Source organism: Athene noctua, chromosome 1 (assembly GCF_965140245.1).
Source record: "Athene noctua chromosome 1, bAthNoc1.hap1.1, whole genome shotgun sequence".
NCBI classification, from domain to species: Eukaryota; Metazoa; Chordata; class Aves; order Strigiformes; family Strigidae; genus Athene; species Athene noctua.
Window position 1 is genome coordinate 165,430,079 of NC_134037.1, and position 21,547 is coordinate 165,451,625.

Here is a 21,547-nt window from a genome sequence, read left to right on the forward strand (position 1 = left end):
TTCAATATTTCTTCAGTGTTCCCAGTAACACTGATGATTACTTTAGGCTGTTTTCCACTGCAAACCTGCAATTAAGAAGACACATTCACATCTTCCCACTTCCAAACTGCAATACATGCATGTATACATGTGTATACATACACATTCCTGCTGTCAAGAGTTATGCGTTGTGCACCTGGCAGCTGAAATGGAGCTCCTGGGCCCGTAGACAAAGCGTGGGGGCTGCTGGTGAGGCTGGAAAGGGTCATTAAGGCTGGTTAGTGCACCTTGGCACCACTAACTAATGCGTCAAGCAAGAAAAATACCCATTTTTTTTTCTGTAAAAGGTAATTGGCTTGAATTTTGAACTGAAGTTGTTAATATCTGAAAGATGTTGCTTGCCTGTAGGCTTACCTGGCCCTGTTTCCAAGAGTGCTAATGAAAGGCAGCTTTCCTGGGGGAAGATGCCAAAAGAGGCAATATTTCTTAACACGAGAACTCCTAATGCAGCTGACCTTTGCAGATGTCCATGCTACGTTTCTGCTTTTGCAGGGATGATCCCTTAGTGCAATGTTTTTCCCTGAAAAACAGTGATTCAAACCAGGAATCTAATTACAACAGGTCCATTCCCAAGCACACGTTTAAACAGGATTTTATTTTGGCAACTCAGATGTGACTCTTGTATGACAGTATGTGTCTGAGAGGAAAACTTAAGGCCCGTGCTACTTATATACTACCTGCAGTTCTGACTGAAAAACTAATTATGTATTCTCTGATTTATTAGTATGTCAGGAAGAAACGCCCATAATTTTTATAGTCTAGGTAGTATATGAAGATACATTTTGGGACAAAGCTTGGTAATACACACAGGAGTGCCTTTGAACAAGAGTTTGCTGGAAGAGGAGCAGAGAAGCCTACAGTGCAATTTTCAGCTGTTTTTCAGAGTAGGACTACACTTTAAAGATGCATTTACTAGCTCTTAAAAGACAATAAACACAGATTGTTGTCTGTGTAACACAAATGCTAGCTTTCAGATAACTATTCATTTGGTTGACTGAAGAAAAGGGCCTTTAAATTGTGCCATTTCTCCCTTATAAGAGAGAAATAAGAACTTTTGAAACAGAAACAAGGGTATATTATCTGACTCCAAATGACTTTTAGATTGTTTAGGAGACTAGTTCTTGTGCCATGAATCTTGACTTATTTATTGTTCCAAGAAAGCTTATAATTAAAAATGATGAACTTTTTGTCACATTTACACGTATTTCATTTTCACATTTTGATCCTGAACATCTATTTACAACTTAACCAAGTACTGTGTTATATTCCAGCACACGCCTATTAACTCCACAAAGCTAGAGCCCTGGCATGTTAAGATTAAAAGCTCTATACATTACTTCTCTATTTTTAAACTTAAATAATACTGCATTTACTAGACAGCTGCAAAAGCAGATCTCTCCGTTTCAAGACTGTTTATTTTTCTTTCCATTCCTACATGATAACTGCAATTATTTTCTATAAAAAAGGAAGAAGAAAAGCAGGAAGAGGGAGAAGAAAAGCAGGAAGAGGTGGAGGAGCAAGAAGAGTCTTAGTACACTTCCATATGATGCATTCTTTCTTGAACAGGTTTTCAGGTAACTATTAAGATCCAGCACAGTTTCTAAAAGTTCTTAAAGTATCAAAAACTTGAAAATTTTGCACATGTTGTTGTTCTATGCAATGGCAAGAATGGATTGACACATAATGGTTAGTCAGAACTATTGTCCTTAATGAGTCTGTTAGTTTTCCCCATTTCCATGGCACCAATGTTAGACTCATTGTAGCTTCTCTTTCTTCTGGGATAAGAATTCATCCCTCTCCTCTCTTACTCATCTACTGATTTCACTGAAAATTTTAGGAGCTTCATGTCTCAAATGAAGTCCTATCTCAAATTTAGTCGCAATGTTAAAGAAAAAAATTACTAGTGAAGGGAGAGGCAACTGACCAGAAATATGACACACTATAAAATTACTCTGATTGCCTTAGAAACTAGACCAAATGTGACTTTAAAACCTCAAAACAGGAAGCATCTGAGAGGCAGAACTTGTGCCTGTATAGATGTAAGAGCATCCAGCATTGCTCAGGTTTTGTCAGGATGTGGTTTCAAATTTAATTTTCACGTTTTCTTTTTCCTCTTACTGTCTCTTCTCCTCTGCACAGAAATAAAGATCAGACAGTCACTTACTAGGGGAAAAACTGTTAGCCTACAAGAAAGTTGGAATTTCCATCGGATTTTCCCTTGGGCGGTGGGACTCTCTCCTGATTGCAGACAGAGTGTGATGATACCCTCTTTCTAGAACTAGTGGGATTCCCGGCTACCTCTGCCTCTGTGGTACTGCCATAGGTTTCACCAACTGTGCGCTGATGTGGAGACCCAGTTCCTCAACAGGACAGAAAATCCATCACTTCTCTCACACATCTGGGTTCTTCTGTTGTATGGGAATTAATTCATCCCAGTGTTGTCTAGTGCTCAGACATGTAAAATCGCAGAAGGAGTTCTAATTCTAAATTCTAATCTCATTTTCCTTATTTTTCTTCAGGAAGCACAAACTGGAGCAGCCCTGCCAAAGAAAATAAAATCACTCTCTCAAGCAAACCATCACTACCTTTCATGCCTGTAGACTTATGAACATATAAATACGTAACAGGGCAAAGACACCATTCTGTCCTACGTGTGGCCTTTATATATATATTTGGTATTCCAGTTTCTTGTTAAAATGGGTCTTCTTATAGCTAACTGATGATATTTCATTTGATGATTGTTATATGCTGGAATAGTTTTGTCCATGTCATGTTTTAGATTGTAAGCTCCTCAGGGCAGGAACCATGTCTTTCTCCATGTTTATATACTGCCAAACACGTTGCTGCCACTCAGCAGATAACTGCACTCACACAGGTGATGTATTCAGAGAAAAAGAAATTCAGCACTGAAAACTGCAAAGAGGCTTCCTGTCTACAAGCTATGTGAGTCACTTCTCTCTCAGCTGGCTTTTGAAAATGATTGAGATTTCCATTGTACAGCCGTTTAAATAAATTAAGTCATATCTGTTCTTTGTCTGCAAAACCATTAATTTAACCCTAGCAAACCATGCTAAGATCTGTAAAGTTAAGCTTTCTCCATCATTATGGTTGTAGGCTATGCAAAGTCCTTCACCTTGCCTTACGTTCCTGTTGATGCTTCTGGTGTTGCAAATAAGACCCCAACCGCAGGATACACAGTCTTCATTGAAGGAAAAAGATGTCCCAGTCCCTTCCACAGAAGCCTTGTCTGTCTTCATGGATACATCTGTATTCACTGGGCCAGGGAGACAGAGAAAATTAATCTGCGTTCATGCTGTAATTGTTGGTTAGAAGTTCGCTGAGTAGGAAGGAGCTTGGATTTTAGTTCCTTGTCCAATTACTTTTTGAGTATTACTGCTTATAGAGGAAGGGAGGGGATGAGAAATGCTTATTGCCAAAGTAGCCCATAGCTTCATAGACAAAACAGTCTCTAAAGGAACCACAAGTTTATGGTTAACTGTGATCAAGAAGAGGCTGGCTTTTCAAGCTGAGATGTATACTGTGAATGCTTGAACAATGACTGAACAAATAAAGTGGACAAAAAAATGTGTGGAGGTTTCCTGAATGTCCTGAGTGGGTACATTTTTTCATTCAGGATACATCTTAAGTTGTAACTGTTGGGAGGGGATGGATGGGGAAGCAGTGCTGTCTGCTCTGTTCTCACACTCATAGGTGATGCTGAGCTCAGAGCTGGCAGGTCTAGCTGAGGGAAAGACCTTTGGGTCCTCACAGCTCACCAAAATCATCAGCTCAACATGCAGCAGTGGCCAAGACCCAGGAAAACTTTGGGCACCGTCAGGACGGCCTGCTTTTGCTGCCATATAAAGCCTTGCTGAGCTGACATGTTGAGCACTTTCTGCATCTCAGGGAAGATGTAGTGGCATAAGAAGAGGTGAGGAGAAAACAGCAATTAGAGAGGATGAAACAGCTGCTCCATGAGGAGACTGAAAAGACTCTTCGTTTTGGAGAGGAAGCCAAGGCATTTACAAAACTCATAAAGGCAGTGAATAAGATGAATGCAGAACTGTTAGTCAAAAAATCCTGCAATAGTATGATGAAAAATAGTATACACAGTTAGTATAGACAATAAAATTAGTAGATCAGCTTAAAAGAGATAAAAGAGAGCACTTTTTTTATACAGTGGGTCAGGAACTTCTGGAATTCATTGTCACAGGATGTTATGGAGACTGACAATGTCAACAGGCCCAAGACTGTATTGGGCAATATCAGGAACAGGAGGCTCTGAAGTGGGTACTACAGCTTGGAATGTGTCCATCAATATCCCTAATCCAATGCATTGTGGATGCTGGGGACTGGGGGCAGAAGAAATTGAATACGGTGGACTTGCTGTCCCTAAATAGCATTGCCCGTTTCCACGTTCAAAGACTGAGTACCAGGTTAGGCGAGCCACTGATCCGACTGTTTCTTATTAAGTCCTGCAGGTGATTACTCCTCCTGGGGAAAGTGTACCCCACCTCCCTGCCAACCAAATTGGGGTGCCAGTCATTGCTGCAATAGTTTTGAACAAAAGGCTGGACTTTTGGGGGTATGGTAGACAAATGTAGTAAATCCAGTGCAGTGAGTGTGTTGTGCAACAGCTGGCGTGCTCGTGGTAGCCTTGACGTATCCCTGGGCTGCCTGAGCTTTGCAAGGCTGATGAATCCTGGGCTCCACTTTTCCCCCTGCTGATATGCAGAACAAAGATCCTGCGTGTACTTGGTACAGCAGGCAGGACCACAGGCTTTGGGCTTGAAACAAAAACACCACACCTTGCATATTCAGGTATTACTTGTTAAGGCAGAAATATGGCAACCATCTTCTTGAGAGGGCATAATCTGGAAAGCCTGTCAAGGAATGTGAGGAATGCTAAGCCTCCTGTACAGGAGTGACGCACTCCCCTGGTCTTCAGCTGGTGACTGAGGTTATGCTCAGTGTAGTCAAAAAGCAAATGGGATAGCGGATGGTCGCAAGCACAACATAGGTCTTTGGTGTGTTCCTTGGGATAATGCTCTTCAGCATGTGCTGATCATCTTTTCTGCCAGATGAAAAGGAGGTTGTGAGTATGCAAAGGGTAAACTGAAAGCTGACTGCTGCTCAGTGATTTTAGCCGTAGCATTAATTCTGCTTACATAAGCTTAATACTTTCTGCGGTAATTTAGTGCAACTAGGCAAAGAATTAAGTCTTTTCTAACTACAGCTGAATGAAAATCAGTAGTACAAATATGTGAGCTATTGACTTAAATGCATTTAAGACATACTGTCAGCAATTTTAGATTGTTTGTATTTCACCAGGAGAAAGCAACTGCAGTTGGTTAACAGGGTGTGCCCGTTATGTGGTGTTTAACATGCTTCAGGAAACCGTGGGTGCAAAATCATTCCAGTGCACCCCACTTAGGCACAAAACAGCACACTGCTTTTTGTGATGCTTTGGGATGTAAAGTATTTTCCTTGGGTGATTGATGCTAGAAACTTCTAGTATACTGAAACAAGCTAAAATCAGAAAGGCTTCAAGCTACGCTTCCTACAGATCCATATATGTCATAGGGTGGTGGCTGTTTGCACTCTAAAACTATTGATTATTAAGTTGAACAGACTGCTGAACTGTATCATTGCAAAGCAGCTAAGTAGATAGGGCTAGTCAATGGATTGTTTTCTGAGAAAACAAATATTATGAGCTTCATTCTGTTGCTAGTAATAAAGGGTTTTGTATAACAAGTCCAGAAGGAAATCTGGGCTATGCTGTTTCTGAGCCAACAATCGTGCAAGAGGTTTTCTCCTAAGAAAACTCTAAAGGAAGTTCATTGGAGAGAAGTTACATTGTTTGGTAGTTTTGCCAGCACAGCACTAGCCCCCAGTAGGTGTTTCTGGTCACCTTTCCAGCCACCACATCTGTTCACCTGTTTTCTAAACATTGACTTTTTAATAGTCTTCTGTTTACTGGGAGGATATCAGTGTTAAAGGAGATAAGACTATTTATCTGCATCCTTTGACAACTTCAGAGGCTGGAAATACACTTGACAAACAATCTGGGAAGCTGAAAATTCAAGGTAGCAATTTCTTCAGAAGGCAGATTGGAAGTTTGCGGTTTAATGTAAAAAATCTTGAAGAATGCCTCCTCCAGTTGCAAGGTCGTTGCCATACATAAAGCAAGCAGAGAAAACAACAATTCCCAGCTGAGACTCACTCTTAATGAGTTACTGTCTCCATTTTGTTCATGGGGAAGTAAGGTGCAGAGGTGGGATGACATACTTAACACCACAAATCAAGGGCAGTGGAGTCCAAATTAGATGTGGACTACCTGTTGTGCATTCCCCTGCTTCAGAACATAACAGCCATGGTTTTGCATGTGGTGAGGACTTTCTGTCACTAAATATTTTGAATCATCTGGTGGTCAGTAGAGCTAAATCCAGCTGACCACAAGTGGTGTTCCTCAGGGCTCGGTGTTGGGACCATTTCAACATTTTTATTGATGGTCTTAATAAGGACATAGAGTGTGTCATCAGTAAGTTTGCAGATGACACCAAGTTAAGCGGGAATGTCGATCTGCATGAGGACAGGGAGGCACTGCAGAGACTTGGATAGATTGGATCAGTGGGCCAACGTTAACGGGATGAGCTTCAACAAGGCCAAGTGCCAGGTCCTGCACTTGGGCCACAACAACCCCCTGCATGGCTACAGGCTTGGGGAGGTGTGGCTGGAGAGCTGTCTGGAAGAGAAGGATCTGGGGGTTCTAATTGATAAGCAGCTGAACATGAGCCGGCAGTGTGCCCGGGTGGCCAAGAAAGCCAACGGCATCCTGGCTTGTATTAGAAATAGTGTGACCAGCAGAAGTAGGGAGGTGATAGTCCCCCTGTGATCTGCACTGGTGAAATGGTGAGGTTTCAACCCCAAATTAAGGTTGACATATGGGTGATTCCCACAGCCCTTCACAAAGGAGGGGGGGGGGGGGGGGGGGGGGGGGGAGTTTGCCTTTAGGCTTCCCTCCAGGGTGCGGCTGGCCTTGCAGGTATTAGGTAAATGAGCCATTGGGTAAATGAGCCCCAGGTGTCCCCCATTAAGTAAGCAAAGGTCAGGTGTCCCACTGAGGGATAAAAGCTGGGACCACTTGCAGGAAGGGGAGTGTCTGTCTGTGAGGTGGATCCACTGTGCAGAGTTCCCTGTTGGGGAAGGACCTCCTGCCTCCCTGGAACTGGGCTCCAGTCAGGTCTGACTTTTGTAAACGTGGCCTGTGTAGAGATTCAGTATGTGGCTTCCTTGGTCTTATGTATTTGGCTTGTTGACTCAGTTGTCTCCCATCCCTTCTATGGGAGACTGCATTTCACCATTTATTCCCCCCATTGTTGGTTGTGCAGTGTCATTGTTGGGGTCAGTGGGATTGATGTAAATCATGTATAATTTGACTGACTTGTTTGTACCCCCAGCACTCAACCCACGTACTGACCCTTTTGTATCAAATACAATTTGGTTATTGGTTCATCTTTATGCTGGCTGTGTCCTTTATGCTAGGCCTAATAATTGGCAAAACAACTGGTGAGGCCACACCTTGAGTATTATGTCCAGTTCTGGGCACCTCAATACAAGAGAGATATTGAGGTGCTGGAGCGAGGGCAATGAAGCTGGTGAAGGGCTTGGAGAATAAATCCTATAAAGAGTGACTGAAGGAGCTGGGACTGTTTAGTTTGAGGAAGAGAAGGCTGAGGGGAGACCTCATCACTCTCTACAGCTACCTGAAAGGACAGGTTGGTGTTGGTCTCTTCTCACAGGTAATTAGCAATAGAACAAGAGGGAATGGCTTTAAACTGCAACAGGGGAGGTTTAGACTGGACATTAGGAAAAGAAGCTCCCAGAAAGAGTGGTCAGACAGTGGAATAGGCTGCTCAGGGAGAGGGTGGAGTCATCATCCCTGGATGTGTTTAAGGATCTTTTACATGAGATGCTGGGGGATACGGTGTAGAGGAGAACTTTGTAGATTAGGGCTGATGGTTGGACTTGATGATCCCAAGGGTCTTTCCCAACCTGAATCATTCTATGATCTCTAGGTTGGAAAAGACCCTAAGATCATGAATCCAACCGTAAACCTAACACTGCCAACTCCACCACTAAACCATGTCCCCAAGTGTCATGTCTATGTGTCTTAAATACCTTCAAGGATAAAAGTAAGAAGGAGCTGTGGAGTCCTTATCTCAGAGGGATGAAGGATGAATCTCTGAGAACGCCTGGAACTGCTTTACAGTGACCAAAGCTTCTTTGAGGAACAGTACCTTTCTATTTCAGGCTGTTTGATTTGTGAGGAATAAAGTTGTCACCAGGTTTAAGGGAAGTTGAGTTTTGATACCAGCTCATCCAAAACCATTTTTGACCACAGACTATTTAGTTAGCTTCCTCGCACCTTACTTTCCCTAGGAAAGTGAGAAAATACTTCTAGAAAATTTATGAAGACAAAATCAATGTATCAATGCACTAATCAAAGATGAAAGTATAACTGCATCTTCTTCCTTTCATAAGCTTCTGAGTTGTCCATTCCACATTAAAAATGCTAATTTCTACTCTTCCCCCCCCCCCCCCCATCATATTGATATCTGACAACTAGCAAAACTACCTTCCACTTCAGGTTCTATCTTCACTGCTTTCTCACCTAACTCTACTATTAAGCAGCCTATAGAAAAAATAGCTGAAAAAAATGGTCACCCTTCCCTCTTTGTTGCTCACTGACCTAGATCAGGGTTGCATTAGCAGAAAGGCTCTTTGGGGATTCCTCTTAGAAATACCAACTGTGTCAGTGTCTCCATTCTCTCATAATTTAACAAACGTATAGCTATACACACCTATGTCATAAACTGTCCTCCAAAATATGTATATGTTTACAGTCATTTGATCAAAGTCAGATTCATATGGCTTACACATTTACTAAGCAATATATTGTGAAGCAGAACAAAACTTACTTGGGTTTTCTACATTATTGGAAAGGTTTAGAACATATTTCTGAAATTGCAGAAGGTACTTCTTTATGTATGTAGAGAGGATGTCATACAGAGTGCCTTCCCGTGATCCCGACACACGTGGAAAAAAGTCGTTATCATCTCTACTTTTTCAGCAGTGTAATCCTTCAGGAAAATGTAGCCGCAGAAAAGGAAGCTTGGAGGCAGAAAACAATGCAAGAACCTAGAGGAACTTTTGTTTTCTTAATGCATAGCACATGAGTGGGGCTTGGCAGATGAAAGACTGAAGAAAAACATTACCTGGGAGGGTGGGCCCGTTGTCGAACCCCCTCACACTGTCGTACACCTGTGCAGAAGCCCCATAGCTGCATGCTGCCACAGGTGCTTTGTCTTCTTTGGGCTGACAGGAATTCATCTCTCCTGCTGCAATCACGTGCTGCCTGCCTGCAAAAGCAGCCTGGGAGGGGCTGTTGTGACAGGGGAGCCCCCAGTGAGCCCAGGAGATGGCTTCAAGATAGAGGGGGACACAGCAGGGCTGGGAGTGTACAAAGGTAGGGATGAGGGCAGCTGTCAAACCAGAGCACCTGACTGCCAGCTGACTGCCCATGGGGAGTGATGGCTGTGGGGCTGGTAGCAAAGCACAGTGGTTTCTGCTCTGCTGACTTTAAGGACAGGATCCTGGATGGATGCCATTTTTTCTGTCAGTTCCAATTTCCAGCTTTCTGGGCAATTTTTTTTTTTTTTTTTACCTTCAAGCTTTGCAATGTACAAGCAGTAAGGCTAGAAGACAGTTTATGTAGTTTTTCTTAATAGTGGCTTACTATGCCGGAGGAGCATTTGTGTACAAGTGTGTGACGAAATACACCCACCAGCTCTTGATGGGGCAGAGCAGAGGCTGCAGGTGAATGCGGACCCTGAGCTGCATGCTGAACAACAGTGGAGCCTGCTATTGCTGGCCTTAGCCTTCAAAATTGCATTACCCTGATAAAGTTAGCAGTCTCAGGGTTTGCCAGGCAGCACAAAGCACATGAACTGCCGCCTTTTTTGCTGCCCAGACTGTATTTCCCTTCCCCCTACCATGTGGATTTTTATTTCTTTCCTTTTTTTTTCTTACTATTTTATTTTAACAGAAGTGAATTGCCTCCACAATAAGCTCCAAAGAAATAAATAAAGTGATGCATCCTCTTCCAGCATCCCTCTGGCTGGAGAGATGATAATACTGGCAGCAGCAGCCCCAGCTGATGTGCTGGGCACAGCAAATTAGCAGGTATCAGGTCTGTGTGTAGGGCTGTGGGGTGTAGCTGGAAAGCGCTGGGCTGCTGGTGGGTGCTTCTTTTCGGCTCCCAAAAAAGGGGTGCTGTTCCAGCCCTTAGAGCTAACTTAGCAGCAGCATCTCAGGTGTGAAAGCTTGGCAGCAACTCAGTGATGTTTCCTATGCAGTCTGAGGTGGAGGGAAGGAAAAGCAAGAAGAAAGAAAATGGGGGCAAAAATCCCCTTTGGGCTAGGAAGCATCTTTTGGTCATTGCATGTGAGCAATTCCCAGCAGTCAATGATGGAGCGTGGTGTGTTAGAGTAGTTTTGGCTTTCTGTGTGCTCCAGTACTTTTCCATAAGGATTATAGCATTGCTGGATTTTAATGATGCGGTGTGCTGCATTAAGATTGGCTACATCCAACTTAAATGGGTCTGATACTGGCGTCCATGTGCTCCTAATCAGATTTTGATGAAAGCTAGAGGCAGTAAAAGAAAATTACATTTAGCTTCTGGCCAGCGTTTGGCTGGTTTCAGGGTAGCTGCTGGTGTGGTCCATCACAGACAAATGCAGGAGCCAGAGGAAGTGGCTCTGGCAGGACCTAGGGGGCCCAAGTGGCCAAAATCTTGGTGGGGAGTCACCCTGCCATGCCAACGGTGGCAAGGTGGGTGATGTATTGCCAGGCTATTGCTGGAGGTGGTGAGGATGCCTCTGCCTGATTCCCAGTATGGGGAGAGGAGAAGACAGTGGGGAAGGAGGGGCAGGGCAGCTGTCCGTGCAATGGCAGGGATGTGCTCAAGGTAGCAAAGACCTCCAAGGATGGGTACTGGGGACTGTGTTTAACTAGTGGCCCCCGCACAAGATGCATGTGCTGAGGAAGTTTGGCACTGGTGAGTAGTTAGGGAGCATTGCCAGTGTGGAGGAGAACAGGATGGTGACCCAGAAAGAAGCAAAAGACCCTGAACTACAGAAATGAGAAAAAATTTGGCAGTATGGAGTACCAGCATCATGTGCGTTGGGGGCAAAGAAGAATTTCTGCTTCAAGCTGGAAGCCCGCCCTCATAGAACTGGCACAGGAGGAGAAAGGCTTGTGTGCACAGGTTCGTCTCCAAGCCACAGGGAGCTGTAATGCGATGCAGTGGTGGCAAAGAGAAATGTGATGAGTAGATGCGCTAAGGAGCTATTTTCAGAAGTGAAGGGAATACTGAGTAACATTGCAAAGCACTGCAGTGGCACCTCCTTTGGGGCAGGTACTGTGTCATGTTTGAACCCCTGGTTAAAAATGATAAATTCACACTGAAAGACTGGCAAAAAGCTATTCCAGGTATCAAGGTCTTGCACTGTCCAATATATGAGAGAAGGTGACATTACCTTGTCCAGCAAAATTTCCAAATTTGGAATCTCTAAAAGTGGTAAATTTTGAAAGTTGTTTTGTACTCAGGAATAGAGAAAATATAAAGCTGGAGAAGGGCAAATACTACTCCAGAGGAAGGGGAAATAATGTCTCTTCAGCAGATGCATGCTGCAGATTGTACATTACATATCACGAGGAACTGCATGAAAAATAAAGCAAGGAGAGAGTATGACTGCACCACAGCATATACTCAATGTACAGCACAGGCTGCCTGGCACACTAAGAAATAGGATCACGGCAGAAATATTACCAGGATCTGAAGACGTCTCTCACCTGAAGTGAGGAAGCAGCTGGTGAGCCTGGGAATGGCAGGTCCCCTTCACACTGCTGCATGGCTTTTCCCTGTGGTGACACAGCCAAGACTTTGCAGGACTTTGCAAGGAAGCTGGGAACTTTCCCTGAGAAACTGGCTGCTGTTAGCAACCAGGGTTTCACTGATAGAAATCTTCTACCTTGGGATGCCTGGAGTATATTAGAGGTAGCTGAAGGGAGTGAATTCAACCAGTTCTACATACCCTTATCAAAATATTCTGCATTCCTTTTCTTAGCTGTACATTTTTAACCTGTAGTCATCTTTGCCTGACTGTTCCTATTCCTAGTGTCAGCATTAACATCTTATCTCAAGTGACTCATGCTAAAACCACCGGTATTTTGGTGCATGGTGTCTTAAGGGTCCATGCTGAAGTCTTGTCCACTACTATTCAAACATCACAAGAGCTTGGCAGACACTTGATCCCCATTGGCGCCTGCAGGCAGGATTCAGAAATGTGCGCTGAGATAATCCCCTGGGAGGTGACGAAGCCTCTTTGGGTTACAGAGAGGCCCACCCCATAGTCTCCCACAGGGTGAGTCCGAGTTCCAAAAGCTGGCAGCAAGGCTTATTGACATGCCATAGACGAAGGTCAGAGACTTCTAAAGGGTGGCCTGTTGGGCTATAATTTTTGTTTCCAAATTAGATGTGAAGCTGAAGGCAGAAACTCAGCGAGTACTTCTTCCTCACTTGGTGCCATCACCCAGTGGGGTGGCACCTGGGCATCAGGTCCTGCTCCAGGAAGGGAAGAAGCAGCTCCAAGGACAATAGCTGCCATGTCCCTTTCTCAGCCTCCTGCACCAAAACAACAGGTCCCTATGTGAGTGTAAAGCCATCTTCTGCTCATTAGCAAGAAGTCAATGGTTCCTGCTATAAACCGGGATTTTACCCTTATTTTTCCATATTTTACCCATTGAAGGGTCATGGAGTGTAATGGGAAGGAAAACCGGCTCCTTCGCTCCCTGTTGAGATTAGGCGCTGTTGCAGATGTCTGCATGGAAGGAAGCAGCCTTGGAAATACTGGTGCAATGTGGCGTTAATAGATTTATCAGACAGATGGCTTCACTCTTGAATAGTGACTTGTCCCTTACGTTTGGTTAAGCCTTCGCCAAGCAAATAGCTTTTGCACAGTGAGGCCAGGGGCTCGTGACCACTTGTTTCCACATGACGCTGCCTGACCTCAGAGGTGGCAGGGGAGGGTTATACTCACCAAGCCCTCATCAGACTCCACCACTGAGGGTAATGCCTCAGTTGGGCTAATGGAAAATCACTCATAAACTGTGTGTCACCTGGCAAATTCTCCCTAACCTCAGTGAGACTAGTAAAGATAAAAGTTCAGTACTTGTTGACTTATTAAAACCCCCACCCCACTGATGTGCCACTCAGGTTGCAATCGAAGATGGCAAGGCACCAGAGGGCAAGACCCCGGCAGAAGAAATTGTCTGCAAATGGTGTACCCAAGGGAGCAGAGGGAGGCTTTTGTCTCTCAGTGATGTAGCTCACTTGCAGAAAAAATACAGCTGCCTTTTGGACAAAAATAATGACTCCAGCAATTTTTTTCCATGAGTTGGATGAATTGTTTTGTAGGAGTCATTTCCTCTAAAGAAGTTTCATTAAAATAAAGGTTTCACAGAAACAAAGCTCAATGGCCTCCTCAAATTTTGCCTGAAATTTTGTTAAAAGGAACTGTTTTCTCTCTTTACTTTGTGTGCAGGGGCTCAGAGACACCCTCTGGGGCAGGACAGTGCCAAAAAGGGAACGTCTAACCCCAAAAGAGGTGTGGGGTGAGTTTTGCCTTGTGGGATATTTTGGGGTCCCTGTGCAGCTGGGACAGTGCAGGGAGCAGAGCTGGGCCGTGAGAGCTGCCAACTGTGGCCCCATGGCACTTCTGCAGCTCAGCAGTGGAAGAGGACCATCTGATGGGGAATCTAGGATTCCCTGAGCCCATTGGCTGCTCCAAGCCACCCATCCGGAGGAGCTGCCCTGCCTTGCTGCCTGCCAGCTGCCTGCCTGTCACCCCACGTAAGTCTTTGTTCTTCTGGCGCAAAGTTTAGCCCAGCATTGGTGAATTACTGTGTTTGCTGTTGTTTCGGCCTGGATGATAGCACTACTGACCTGTAGTGTCATGTTACCATTATGTAGAGATAGATTATCTCTGAAACTGTTGGTCTGTTGCCTGTTACTATACCTTGATCCTGTAACTCGTTGGGGCTGCCCTGAGCCCTTGTTCAGTCTGTCGTGATTTTGTGGCTGACCGTAATGCTACAAAAGCTTGCTGTGAAATTTTGGGGGCACCAAGAGAAAAAAGAAAGTAGATGGATGGTTGTTGTTTCATATAGGGTAGGTGTGGATGGTGAAGCAGCTGACTTGCAGAGTGGGGTGGAAAGTGATAGATGGTCCTAAAAAGTCTCTTCATATTAATGTGCTGTGTACTAAGTACATTGCAGAGGCTATGGGTTAATGTTCAAAATATAGCAGAAAAGTGCAGCATGTACCTATTTAAAGCTGCTGAGCTATCTATTTTTGAAATGTTTGGTCATTAAAAATCTTCTAAGACATCTAAGAAAGTGCATCAGCACTTTTTTTTTCTTTCTTTTTTACCCCAGGTGTCTTTTTCTATATTAACGAGCAGCCTGACTTCATGATTACCTCCAGGAGCACAAGAAGTTCAACTCTACGTACTTAGAAATGTGGGGGAGGATGAAAATTCAGACATCCCAGTCCAATGCTTTAAGTGGAAACCTTACACTAACCAAGCTAGAGATACTGCAGTCTCTGATTGCTCAAAGATTTGATGGTTTAATATTTGAAGCTCAATATTGATGATTCAGATGCACACATTTCTGTCAGGCATTCATCATGCACTGCTATTCCGTTGCGTGTTGTTGTTGCATTTTATTAGTTTTTAATTTCCCTGTGATGACTGCGCAGACCCTGGGGCATGGAGGGAGCGAGGCTGCTGTGGGTACCTCATGGCAGAAGCATGGGTTCATCTGCCCAACCACAGCTTTTCCATGCTCAAGTGGGTGCTGGAAAGGAGGCTGGTGGCAAACCTAGGGCTGGCACATTTTTTGATCTTGGGTACCAGAAGAGGAAAATGTGAGTTTGACATACTTATTTATGCTCAGACTTTTAAATATTACCAGCAGAAGGGGTGCCCTTTGTGACTGTGCGCAGGCAAACACCTTCATTGGGCAGAGCAGCGTTTTGTATAGCTGTGGGTTGAACCAACTGGTTGGTTGGGTGGTTTTTTCTCAGTAAAATGCTATGGGATATGTTTTGCAGTGGTTAGTACAAGGACTGCTTCCAGATAACAAAGAATTTTTCCTTTCTTAATTACGATTCCATTTCCTGAATCCCCAAAAGCAGGCACTTGATTTAACGGGCAAGAGGAAACAAGGACAGGTACATTTATTGCTCATCTATGTTTTACTATGCTGTATGAAAGATTAATAAGCCTTGAACTTGTGGGCAGCCAGTTTTCCTGGCCTGACTCATACAGAAGAGGAACTTGCAGTGGGTGCTGACACCCCCATGTCTGGTTGCACACAACACAGCCGATGCAGGGCAGATCATGCTTTCATTCTCTTGTAAAAAGAAGGTTTGAGGGGGAAATACAAACTAGAGATAAAATAAAACACTTATAAACAAATCGAGTTGCAAATATCCACCTTTTTTTTTTTTATATCCTTTTCATCATTAAAAAATGCCATTCATAAAAAGTCACCTAGTGAGCAGTCAGAAATAAATATATAAATACTCAGCTGGACACTGTACACTCCCACAGTGTCCACATCTTCAGTCTCATCTTTCATGGGGCAGAGTGGAAGAGGGCTAAAGCTACATATGCAAGTCGTGACAATCCTGACTGTGGAGAGACCTGAACTCTGTGGCTGCTATTGGGCAGAGCTGAGCCACAGCTGCCAAGGTGGTAGAGGACAAAAATTCAGGCTTTTCAGTTTGGCATTTGAGCAGGGCCTTCTCCCTGTCCCACCGGCTACTTATTTTATTTAGTGACTCTTAAATACTCTCAGGCTGCCCATTATTAAAGGTGAGTGCTTCAACCACCAGCTCTGAGGACAAGCCCTCAAACAACGAAAAATGTTGTAAGCTGTCCATATAGGAGATGTCAAGTGTGAATCAGATACTTCGGAAATCATGGGGAAGATGGACATCTGTCTACTAATATTCATTGCCATTTGCTTAAAAAAACCCCACCCCAAAATCCAACTTTTCCCAACAGGAAAAAAAACCTGTACTCTTTTTAAAGTATAAATATTTAAAAGGCATTGATAAATATTTGTGGAGCAGATGTTTTTGCTTAATTTACTAAATCACTGCAAATAATACTCTTAGGTAACAAAGTATGTAGTAGAGCAGGGTTGCAGGTGGGCGGATGGAGGACTGTACTGATAAATGAGGTTTCCCTGGGAAAAAAAAAAAAGGTATAATAGTCATCTTTTTATTTCAGATGCTTAAATGGCAATGCATTATAGGTCAGTTCCAAGTTTTTAAAGAAATAAATGTTCACTGAATGGCCTTTTTCCCTTTTGTGAAAGACATGTTTCACTTCTTGGAATTAATCTTGAAACGAAGCGGAAACATTTCAAAGAGGAATGATGTCAAAAATGATTTCATTTCTGTCGAGCTTCTAGGAGAACTTTTTTTTGAATTTTCAATCTTGATGGTAATATTGCATCAGATTTCCTTTGTGTCCCATTTTATACCAATGCCATGCCTGACAGCAGATTAGCTTGCTGTGTTCAGCTGGATTTGGAGCCTTCTGCTCCAGGACAAAACGGTGTAGGAGCCATCCTGATGGTGTCACAGTGCCCCAAATCCTTCTTCAAAAATCATGGGTATGGGCTAGTGCCACAGCCTGTATCAACCATGATATGCTTGTAATGATGCAATGCTGTTGCCTTCAGCACCAGCTGAAAAGCAGGTGACAAGTCTCAAGACTTAACTTGGGCTTGGTTTTAATTTCTGTTGTGTTGGTGCAGTTCTGCTGGCAGGTGTGGTCTCAGGTAGGCTGGTGAAATCAGGCCATCCATTGTAAAAGCAAAGAGCAACTCCAGGCTTAAGACAAAGGTGTCTGCTAAGGCATGCTTTACCCACCAGGATGAGCGTTTAACAATGCACCTGATGTATTGGTGAGCTTTAAACTTGTCTAACAACTTTATATGCCTTTTGTGGCTCTATATAGGACTCCACAGGACATGTGCAGGGCAGAGTGGGCAACTGCCCACAAGATAGGCTCATCTTACCTCCCAGGGTGCCGCCAAGGTCTGTTTTTGCAAGATGGACCTCCCATTGCTCCCAACCGTGCACTGGTCAGCCCAGGTCCTGCCAAGGGTGTCATGTTGCCGTCACTTGTCCTGGTCCTCACGGGCCATGAGGAGATGACCCCTGGCAAATTTGGGTAGGTGGCTCCAGATCTCTCCTTTGCTGATGCTTTGGGGAAAAGCATCCTGCAAGCTGTCTAGAAACATTCTGGAAGTGTTTTGGGAACTATTTTTCTTTTGGGAAATACTGGTGTGTCTTTAAAATGCAGAGAAGAGACAAAAAGAGGAGAATACAGTACTTTGTTTTTTAAATTTGGAAGCTTTGGTGTACTTGGTACATATGACCTGAAACTTTCCTGTTGACAGTTTTTGTTTTGAGCCAGATCAAAAATACGCTATTTGGATACCTTCCCCTTGGCTTTTGCTCTCTCACCAGCCCAGAACAAGAACATGCTGATAATAAATAAAAAAAAAACCACATTAAGCTCAGCATCTCAGAGGGATCCATTTGTCAGAGCCATAACTGAGCGAATGGTTTTCTGGCACTTCAATCAAGCTCCATCAAAACCTTCATCTCAAGCTATGTACCAGATAACGGCACTCAGATCAATCAGCGCTGAGAAGACATTTGCAGGCAGATAAGGCTGAAAGGGAAGGAGTGGAAGTTATATTAAAACTGGTTTTCAATCATTATTTCCCAGGGATCACATTCTTGTTTGGACAGCACCATTCCTTCAGGAGTCAAGGAGACCTGAGCTCTGCCCTGACTCGCCTTGTCTGTAGCATGTCCCTGCGGGGAGGCTGCAGATGATCTCCATCCTTCGAGGGCTCCTGGGAACCAACAGCCCCAGGCTAAGCCTACAAACCAGCATCCCAGTGGCCGGGCTCCATCCCCCTGACCTGCACAGATCCGTGGTTGCTCTTGCCCATCTCCTGGGCTTTTTATGACTGGTAGAAAACACGGTGCCGGGAAGGGAGAAGAAGAAAGATTGAGGCTAAACATCCAGCCTGTGTGCGTGACTTTCTGCGAGGCTCTGCATTTTCTCGCAGAATGGACGTGCCCTGCAAGCCATCATTTGGTTTCTTATGCAAGAGGGGAATAACAAGAGAATCGGGATGGGACCACCGAGGATGGAGCCAGAAGGCAGGTGGCTGAGCCATAACTCTTGGTGCAGGCTGAAAACAAATGCTTTGTGTCTGCCCTATCTTTTCCCTGTCCCCAGGTCAGGTCATTGGGTTGGGGGACAGAAACCCCTTCCTGAAGGGAAATGAGGGCATATGAGCAGGGCACATCTTTTATGGCTTTGCAGCCATTGTGGCCCATGGTCCTGCACCCAATTACAAGTGTTTTTTCTTTTTCTTTTTTTTCTTTTTCTTCAAAACAGGAGACAAGGCAAAGAGCTACAAACAAATGAAAAACCTCCACGAACTTCTAGTTAATTGTGCAGTGGGCAGGGGCCAAAACCTCCTGTTTTTCCGTATTCCAAAGCCCTGGAGCATGTGATTTGATTATCATCATTGTTGTAAGGCAGTGTTCAGTGCCTGCTGTGAGAGAGAACATTTCGGGGGTGGGGGGGGTGGGGGGGGGTGGGGGGTGTGTGTGTGCTCAGGGGGTCACTGGTTCCCAGGAAAGACATGGTGACTCCTGGTCATGTCCAGCTTCTGCCCCTCCAGACTCCTCCTCATGGAGATGTGGCGAAGGCTCCTTCCAGGAGAGACCTGAAATGCCACAGGCAGTGAGGGGGAGGCCGTGTTGTACTTTTCTAATGACTTCAGTGTTTCATAATCTGCACTATTTATTTAAATAAGCCATGTGTCTTAACACCTATACGTCTCAAAGCCCATCTCCAAATGCTGTAGCAGGAGCGATAGGGGAAGGTGTGGTGGCACTTAAGAGCACCAGTGGTACACTTTTGCCCAGGGTACTCTGTTGGTTGCTGGTTCTGTGCTCAAGGAGGGACATGAAGGTAATGGGACAAGTTAATGGGACCGAAACCCTGGAAAATCACCTGGCAATCAGGGGATGTAATCAGCTCAGATCGCTCAGCCTAGCAAGAGAAGGACTAAGGAGTAAGCTGGCTGCTCTATGTAGGTCACCTTTGTAGGCCAAACCTTTGAGCCCTGGCCAACCATGAAGCTGAAGGGGATGCAGATGACTGGTGGCCAAAACCCACAGTGCCGTGGCTGACAGTGCTGGGTCCATCCTTGGAGGACAGGGAGGGCTGAGAGCCACCTTGGAGGGCTCACCTCATGCTTGCGGTGGCAAGACAGCTTCAGCATCTTCAGGAAGAAACCTGGGTCTGTTGGAAAGAGCACAGAAGAGAAATGCAGCACGGTGCTAATGGAGGTTATGGCTAATGAGTCCTTGTGACAGTGGCAAGGAAACTTCCAGTGCCTAAAGCTCCCACACCATGATCAGCATCAGGAAGCTTCGTGCGCTGCGTTGATACAGTAGATGTGAGATCCTTGTCTTCACCTGCTCACAGTTTAAGATGACTGCAGTGAAATCTTTGGGCAGCTTATTCAGAAGAAGCTCAGAATGCAGCTCGATGGCAGTCTGTGTCTGCTGACAGAGGGACAAAGCAGTTCCCCTGGGCAGTATGCAAACCCCAGACAACATAAACATAGCAAGAAATAAGGCAAAACACCCCTACAGTTTGGATGGTTGGCTAGTTGGGCAGCTTATCAGTAGAAGCAAAAGATTTTTGTGTGGCTCACAGGCCTTATGTCAAGCTGGGGTTCCTTTTTGAAAGATAGTCTGTCGTTCAGCCAAACCCCACCAAAGCGCAGGTGAGATCCATCCAGGAGATGGATGACGGCTGGAGCTGGCAGCCTGTTGGCCCTGCTGGCTGCAGGTCTGCGTTCCCCCAACAAAACATGTGCTGTGGAGGGGTGCCCCTAACCAGGGCACGGCTGCATTGCTTCCTGCAGGTACCAGCCACGACTGGGGCCGTGGGTTCATACCAGCTCTGCCCTTCACTGGGCACAGCCAGCATCCACCCAGCCTGCAGGGTGCAAACCAAGAGCCTGTTGTTATGAGCACGTTTCTGCTCTCGTCCTTAGGAGACCACACTGTAAAGTACAGTCAGCTCTTCTCAGCAGATAGATTGCTCCAAGCTCCACTGGTAATTAGCACTGGAAACAACAACAACCGGAATGCCAAAAGGCTGAGGATAGATTGGAGGTTTTATGCAGGATGAAATGAAGAGTTGCAGGCAATACGTCTCAGGTCCTGCACTGAGTTAGTTAACTGATTACAAGTTGGTTAAGGAATAAATTCACAGCTTCAGCAGGAGGTAGAGGCACTCCTGGACTCACTGAAGTTCTTCTCAGTTTGCAAGGCCTATTTGTAGTCCCATACAGAAATAATTAGACTGTAAGAGTTTGGCTTAGCTAGCAAAATGCTGTTAGCGATGCATGTTAAAGAAAATCAGAACACTTCATGCATCTGAATAAAATTTTATTCATGTATTACTAGCATGCTTGCTTACAAATAAAGGGTAGAAGCTGGTACTAAGCATGCATAAACAAAGCTGATATTAAAAACACCATATCCTTTGTGGAGATCAATTAAAAAAGCTTTTAAAGCCCCATTCATTTATTTAAGCAGTTCTATTAATTCCTTTTTAATATCCTCTTACTGATTAGCTTTATTCAGGTATGCAAATTTAGGGTGTGAACGGATATGGGCAGCTTAAGATTTTTCCCTCCACATGAAATTCTTATAGGAAACTATTTGTCAAAGAGTTTTTTGCATGACTGTTTGGTCTTCAGCATTTTCATAAGTGGCTTCTTGTTGGGCTGTAGTGTGCTACAAATGAGGTTCACCAACCAGGTGCAATCTGCTGACAAGAACACAAAGCAACTGAATGAGTATTAACACGTGGACTCATATCAACAGTGTGCATGCTTTTTTTGAACAGGAGCATTGCTGTCCACAAACTCCCGTTAAAATGCACTTAATACTTTTTCTTTTCAGTGGTGTAGAAGGGTAGTGCCGATGTTGCTGTAGTACTGAACCCAACCCTGCAAAGGGAGGAAACAGTCTCGTCCCTCCCTGACCCCATCCCTGTCCCAACTGTCTGCCTGTGCCACCACACACAACTGCACCCAGGAGCAGCTGAAGCCATCAGCGTGATGCGGCAGTAAGTGGAAATGGCATATGAAGACAGGAAAATTCAGCTTCTCTTGTTCTTTAGGCAGTGGTTAGACAAGCATAACTAAATTAAAAATACATTAATGTTTACTTACAGCTTAAATCCCCACCTGC

General features: G+C 44.5%; 1 protein-coding gene across 2 annotated transcripts in view; it reads left to right on the forward strand.

Moving 5' to 3' along the window:
• SH3BGR (SH3 domain binding glutamate rich protein) overlaps window positions 1-3,068 on the forward strand; it is a 28,215-nt gene extending 25,147 nt beyond the window's left edge. For both annotated transcript variants that reach the window (XM_074903914.1, XM_074903923.1), the window contains 2 exons: window positions 1,506-1,613; window positions 2,559-3,068. In XM_074903914.1, coding sequence (XP_074760015.1) covers window positions 1,506-1,571 — 66 coding nt within the window. In that variant the 3' untranslated portion in view covers window positions 1,572-1,613; window positions 2,559-3,068. The remainder of the gene's footprint in view (window positions 1-1,505; window positions 1,614-2,558) is intronic.
• Window positions 3,069-21,547: the final 18,479 nt, after the last annotated feature.